Source organism: Gossypium raimondii, chromosome 1, assembly GCF_025698545.1.
Source record: "Gossypium raimondii isolate GPD5lz chromosome 1, ASM2569854v1, whole genome shotgun sequence".
NCBI lineage: Eukaryota > Viridiplantae > Streptophyta > Magnoliopsida > Malvales > Malvaceae > Gossypium > Gossypium raimondii.
Window position 1 is genome coordinate 19741581 of NC_068565.1, and position 7664 is coordinate 19749244.

Sequence of the window (7664 nt, forward strand, 5' to 3'; positions counted from 1 at the left end):
AATTATGATATGATTTGTGATTACAATTTTGAGTCGATAGTTTCCCTGACATTAGGGGAAGAGTAATTTGAACCAAAAGTTCAACAATGATAACTCATTACAAGTTAACTGTTAGATGTATTTACAACCTTAATGAGAATAATAAAGTTAATATTTTAATTTGAATCAAAGTCTCAGTCGAACAATCAGTTAGAATAAATAATAGATTGATCAGTTCCAAAAATAAAAATTCTTCTAGATGGTCATATAGTGGAGGCGGGTGTTCCAGAAAAGACCCAAGACATAACTAATAAGTAAAACCCCATAAGAGATTTAGGTACCTAAAACTGAATTTTAAAATAATGAAACTAAGAGATCTCGATAAATTATGTCAATTCGAGAAAATGTGGAACCGAATAATAAAAGTGGTCAATAATGATTTTGAATGCAATATTATTATTGAAATAATGAAATAAAAGGAGGATATTGAATAAATCTATTGAGAAATATAGATATGGAATAAATTGATCAAAATAGAAAAACGCAACTCAAGTACAATTAAATTCGTGGAGTTTTTGGACCAGTAGTCCAAATATTTAAATGTATAAAGCCAGTAAGGGTGCAAATGAAGTAGTTTTGCAAAAGCGGAATAAAAATATGAAGTTTTCGCTAAGTCCTGACATTGATTATAAAAAGATATAATATTCTTTTGTGGTGAATGCAATAACATTTAGATATATTATTTTGACAATTCATAAAAGATTTAACTTGCATCGTTGTTGTTATAACCTTTTATGAACCACTATATATTAAAGTTTATATTAAAATAAGGATTTAGGATGCTAGAAGCATATTGAAATTCTCGAAATTGTTCATTTATATAAATTGAAATAATTTGAACATATGTAGTAAATAGTAGTTGAAGGAGGATTATAAAATGATCCAAATTACATATTTGTGTTTTTATAGAAGAATTATGATTAAAGTTTACTATGATTATTGTTAAAACTCCTGAAGTGATCAAAATATATTTCCCCCAAAGTATGTGATGTTTTCATGAGGAGGAGTAAATACGCGTTGTACTTTTTTTTCCTTAACTGATGTTTTGTCCCATTGAGTTTTTCTTGTAAGATTTTTAATAAGACAGCATATAATGCTTATTATAGATTCTTTCACTAAGAATTTTTTTCCCACAGGGTTTTTATGTTAGTAAAATTTTTATCAAGGCATATTATCTACCAATGGACATCCAAGGAGAAGTGTCATGAATATCTTATTAAGTGAATGTCCATCAATACGAAATAAATTTTGATATACTTTAAATTCTAATAGTTATTAGAAGTAGATCTCTACTTTATTTATATTTATTATGCTTATAAATAAAAACTTTGGAGAAACTTTATAAATATTCCGATTGATCAATAAAATGCGATTTCTCTTTTGCTCTCCTATTTTCTTTGTTCTCACTCTGTCTATATATTATTTAATTATTTTAACATTTTTTTACTGTATACATTATAGTAATATATATATTACTATAAATTTAATTTTTATGTGTTATAAATTACATAATATAAAATATAACAAACTTAAAAATGGGTCAAGCGAGGTCAGTCCAAGCCTTGAATATTTAAGCCTAAGCCTAACTCATATTTCAAACGAGCATAATTCTTTTGCCCAAAAGCCATTTTTGAGCTTAATATGTTTGTCCAAACCCTCCATAAATAATTCTAAAAACATTTAAATGAGAATGTTTGAGATGTTATTGATATTAGAATGTTAATGATGCTACTAACTTGACTGACTCCATATGCAAGAAATTACTTTACTTCAAACAAAGTATAAATTTTAGTGAAAAAACACCCAAATATAATAGAAAACAATTAAGTTATTTGGCACCCTCTTCCGAAAGCAATCTAATATCATACATTTAGCATGGAACTGAAAGTAATGTGAACACTTTATTTTCTAGTTCTGATGGTATTTTCCAAATAAATAAAAATGATCACATATCAAGCGGTCCAAACACATTTGGATCATCGGACTGTGCATCCCCTAAAAACGAGTCTATGTTCCGTCTCGTTTGTTCTCTCGCGATAGGGAAGTTCCAAAATGAATCCGATTTCTCGAAGAATATGTAAAACACAACTGCCGATGCCAAAAATAGTCCTAAAAGCAGCAAATAGATCTGCCACTCTGCACACACACATACACAAAAGATGTATCATTCTTGTAGTCTTTTTATATTTTTCATATTCGAGGATTATGTTTACTTCAGCTTTTCAGGTTTCTTGAACTACCCGTACCAGATACTCGGACCCGAGTTAGAGTAAAGTAATTTGTGAGGGAGAGGAAGAGATGGATACCTTTCCAGTCGGCAGGGACGTTTAGTTTTGTTACCATTGCTCCCCACTGACTAGAAGTTGTAAGTACAACCCTGCAACAAAGCAACAATGACGGAAATCAAGCAGCTGAACCCGGTATTATATTATTGGAGGAACTATCTCAGCAATCTTTGATGGTAAAGTAAATTTTGGAGATATAATCCGTAAATCAATGGCAAGTCTAGTTGGTCAAATGTACGTACATCATTAAGGAGTGGAAAAGCCAAAAGGTTAAAATTAAAGCGGACGGAATAAATAAAAGGGACCATATTGATTATCAAATTGAATCTTTAAAAATTTGGGACGAGTCCTTGGTCAAATGGTGTGTGCAAGGAATGGAGAATGACTTGTTTAGGGTTCATACTTCATACAACCATTTCAGTTATCTATACATAATGTTGGTAACAACAATAAGCTAGTATGCAAATAAATTGGTTTCAAATTTAACCTACATCCACATAAAATAATAATAACACAAAGAAGAAAATAACTATACAAGAACTGCAAAAGTACGTGAATTGAATCCGTAATAACATTTGTTGAATGAATGCCAAAAGTTCATTTAGATAAGGTTAGAATTGTAATCCACAGAGGAGATTAGGGAGTGCCCACAATGATAATGGGGTTTGTTGAATACCAAGAGACTGGCAGAGCACAATTGATATTTACCAACCTCATGTCGTCAGGAACACAGCAAAACCAGGATTTAGAATTCATTGCTTTCAAGAAAGATCCACGTAAACGTACTAAAATTAAGTAAAAACAACATAAACAGTATCTTTCGGCCCCATTTGAACCATTTCTCAGGTTATCATTATGATAATAGCAATCAGGTTATCTTTGTTTAATGCGGTCCACTAAATCTGGAAAAGGTCATGGGCTCCATGATCCTTTAAGTTCGATCACATGACTAAAGCGATCTCAAAACGCTACTTGGAAAAACCTAAATACCAGAAAATTTGCCTTGGAAATGATTAGCCAAAGTAGTACTTGTTTCATTGAAACTTACCTTTGACTAGGGCAGAACTCTAGTGATGCAATGGATGTACCCAAGTGTAGCCTCTTGTTCCAATGGCTGATCTCCATCTTCTTTACTTCAACCACACAGATGTCTCCATCTTTGCTTCCGCTACAATAGAAACAGTTGAGCATATTCATTAAAGGAACATATACACTGACAAGTAATATAAATGTAATTAATTCTCCAAAACTTTCCAAACATCATAAACCAGTCCTAGGCACATGGCCTATATTCTCAGACTTGGGGTCCATTCAATTTTTCCAAGTTTTTCCATGTATTTGGAGGATCCTTATATGGGAGTACTCTAAGAAAAATGAAGAGTCAGAGCAGCATAAATCCTGACTATTCCGCCCTTCCCTCTTTCTCCAACTCTTCATTCATTTTCATCTGTCCCTGCTCGATTCTCTTCATGAGAACCCAGCCAAGTAAAAACAAATACACAGATGACATGTATATCAAGTATTGACACACAGACACATCTACACCACACAATTCACACCTTCAGCTACAATATAACCATGGAAATAGAACTCTTAAATATATAAAACTGTTTCCAGCACAAATTTCTGCAGTGAGAAAAACATGAATCGGGAATAGGTTTGAAAATAAATACTATTAAGAAATTGACATTTTCAAACAGTCAAACCAAAAGCAACGATGTACATTTTGTTATTTCCAAACATGAACCTTTGATAGAAGCCGAAAATCCATAAGGCAAAGCTGAATACTTACAGAGCAAGATATTTTCCATCCAGGCTAACAGACATAACAGAAGCAGGCTTTCCGAGTAATCTTTTATGCCCAATTTTATTCCACGTGCTTATGTCATAAACTGCAGTAACTGCTTTATCACCTGTCAAAAGACAGCATAGAACTTTCATAAAAGTGAAACATTAACAGAAGGTAAATTGTTTACAAGAAACAAAACATGCATACCCCTTTGAACAGTGCAAAACAAAAATGGTTTTGTCCCATCCTTGGAGAACCGACATAATTCAATCTTTTCATCCTACAAGATGAGGCATTACCAAAAAAATTGTCAGGAAGACTGAAAGCTGCAGTATTCAACAAGAAACTGCTTGGTTAAAGAAATGGTACCGAGTTGCGAGCTAAAGTCATCAAAGGAACACCATCTTCTGTCTTCCATATTCTTGCAGAACCATCAGTTGATGTTGAAGCTAAGAACTCAGAATCTAGGCTAGAATATGACAAACAGATCAGACCAAATTCAAAAGTTAGGTTGGAAACCAAATTGAGATTAATCAATTTAGGAAAATATACTTTATGATTCATGTTTTTACCAAAATCCATAGATGAACAAAAAGATATTCAGACCATTTTCGAATGGTTATTTGATAATTGAAGAGCAAATAAGTCTTATAACACTTATCTTGTCAATAACATTTTTATAGAGTAATTAGATTATTGCATTTTAAAAAGAAATAGAAACTTAAATAATTTAAGATTGTATGAAAAATAATGAGCAAAAAATATTTTCTGCATGATTGCATACAGATAGGCTCGATTGTTACCTAAAATCCATATCTCGAAAGGATTTATGCGCTCTTACTTCATCTACAATGATGCGTAGAGTTGGCCATTCCAAGATTCTAAGCCGTCCATCCTATTGTTAATCAATATTAGAAGTTAACAACACGAAAAAAAAAAACCCACAAAATATTGATTAAATTCCAAGCAACTACTTACCACCCCACCAGCAGCAAATCTAGAACCATCAACACTGAAAGCTAGGCATTTTTGCGGGCCCGCATCTAGGAGAGGAGGTAATTCTTTGGTGGACAGCTGTAAATGTGTTTCTTGACCATACAACTCAAACAACCTGCATATTACAAGAAATATCTCATTCTATAAGAACATTATGCCTGAAAATTATAGCTATAATAATCATCAGTCTGAAAAATTTCAAAATTTCCCCTGTTTCGCTGGTCACAATGCATAAAAGCAATTGTTCAACTCCTCTTCTACCCAACACTCCCCGGTCCCCAGTTAAATACATGCATATATATATGTATGTATGTATCTCACTTTTTTCCATCCAACAGCTCCAAAGCCAAAAAGGGAAACCTTGTGCAAGCTATATGATGACTACGCTCAAGATGGAAAAATCCCATACTCCCGCGCATCTCTCCATGACCTTACTTAAACTAATAAAAACAGAGAGAAATGCAAAGCAGAAGTTCCCCAAAAGGCCAAAACATACAACAAAACCACTAGTCACAGACTTAATCAGCAAATTCCCATACACAACTTGCCCAGACATGATTTCAATCTCATAAACAGATTAAACAAAATTTCTTATAACTTCAATAAAACAGCATCCTAATATTCATCAAGAAGCATTTTGTAGTGATATTAATTAATACTTACAAAAATTGACTACTCGCAAGTTTTTGAGCTATGGCAATAAACAAGTAAAAAAACCAGTGTAATAAAAGGAAAAGAAAGAACTTACTTGCAGCCTCCATTAGTGGTAGAGCAAACAAAACAATCTCCACTTGGGTGCACTGCAATGGTTATTGGATCACCATCACTTTCTTCAAGCTCATGCCTAGCCTAATAAAACAAATGTAAATATATAAACATCAAGTCCAACTAACTAATATAAAAAATAAATCAAATAACATAAACCAGACAATGACCCTTTTTGTAGTTATAAAAAGCAATGCTTCCCTTTTTAGAAAAAAAATTAAAAGAACTCTAAACTATTCCACTTTTCTTAAGTAAGGCTATAGCTTTATTGTATCAAAATATTATCTTCAAGGTATAAAATTTGGTGCAACAATAAAGTTATTTTAGCCTAAAAAATTATACAACAATGAAGTCAGAAAAGTAAATTTTCTTCTACAATGAAGAAAACAAGAAAACCCCATGAAAATTGTTTCTTCAATTAAAATAAATTTAATAATAAATAAATAACCATCCCCCCCCCCCCACTTTAAAATTGGAGGGAGAATTGCCACAGTCATCCAAAAAAACCCTGAAAACGACAACCTCGTTTGCTGAAAAGAATAAAAACCCTACTTCCAGAAAACCAAAAAATGGAAACCCCAATTCCATAATTTAAAAAAGAAAAAGCAAACTTTTTAATTTTGTGATAACTTACCAACGGAGACGAAGAGAGAGAAGTGGTGTTGGGATCAAAAGGGAAAATCTCAATAACTGAAGAAGAAGAAGAAGTGGGTCGGGTCATTATCCGGGCCAAGACAACCCAATTGACGTTTTCGGGTCGACGGATCCATGACCCACACGAGACGGACCCACCTGCTTCACCTTCCATTGAAGAAGAAATGAAAGATATTTTTAGTTTTAGATATTTAAAATTTTGCTGGGTTTTGGAACGGTTGAAGAAGAAATTTATAAAAAGTAGGAGCCTTTGGGAAAGAAAATATAGTAAGGTGGGAGCAGGACAAAGCGAGAGAGGTACAAGGCTAACAAAGCGTATCCGGTTGTGGATTTTGGGGGGTGGATCCCACAGCAAGGTATTTTGGAAGCCCCGCCTCGCCTGTTTTACCAACATAAACAAAAGTCAACTCCGTTTTGAGAGTTTGGTTTTGGATATGCGAATCATCATCCCATATGATTCCGCCCAATTGGTGAACAGTGTTTTCTTTTTCTTTTCTTTTTTTTTTTTTAAACAAGGTTGGTTTTCTCTATTTTTTTTATAATTTTATAAATTTTTAAATATTTAGATATTTAATCATTAGTCCGATTTTAGAAAAATATTGTTTTAAACTACTTTTATGGGTTATATTTATTAAATTTGATTATAAAATAAGGTTTATTGTGGTATATGTATTTCATAAAAAATTATATTTTGGTATTCAATTTTGGTTTTAAAATTAATTTTATGAAAGTTAATGGCTAACAGTGTTATTTTTAAATTTTTATGACTTTGTTAATAGAATAGATTTAGTGTTAATTGCGAATTCATTTAATTTATATTTGTTTTTTTTGTTAAATGCATTCTAATAGTAGAGATTTCAGTTGATTTGATAAAAGTTAATTATTAATATTATTAGTTAATTTTGAATTTTATCATCTTTAAAATCTGAATTAAACACTAAAAATTAACATAATTATCTTCACATATCAAAATGTATAATTTTTTTATCAAATACAAGTATTACAAAAAGGATTAAAAGACATTAATACCATATTAAATATAATGACAAATTCAAATATTAAATAAAATGTTAAACCAAAAAAGAGAGTAAAATGTTAGATATCAAATTGAATATTAGATAAATAATAATTTTCTA

The 7664-nt window shown here is 31.7% G+C and overlaps 1 protein-coding gene across 1 annotated transcript; it reads right to left on the minus strand.

The window, feature by feature from the left end:
• Window positions 1–1849: 1849 nt before the first annotated feature.
• LOC105785320 (SEC12-like protein 1) lies at window positions 1850–6916 on the minus strand. The gene is made up of 10 exons (XM_012611365.2): window positions 6509–6916; window positions 5858–5958; window positions 5092–5224; window positions 4917–5008; window positions 4483–4582; window positions 4321–4393; window positions 4117–4237; window positions 3373–3492; window positions 2346–2416; window positions 1850–2175 (listed from the first exon to the last, which is right to left on the minus strand). The coding sequence occupies exons 1-10, from the start codon at window positions 6680–6682 to the stop codon at window positions 1985–1987; spliced, it is 1176 nt and encodes a 391-aa protein (XP_012466819.1). The 5' UTR covers window positions 6683–6916; the 3' UTR covers window positions 1850–1984.
• Between the last annotated feature and the right edge of the window lie 748 nt (window positions 6917–7664).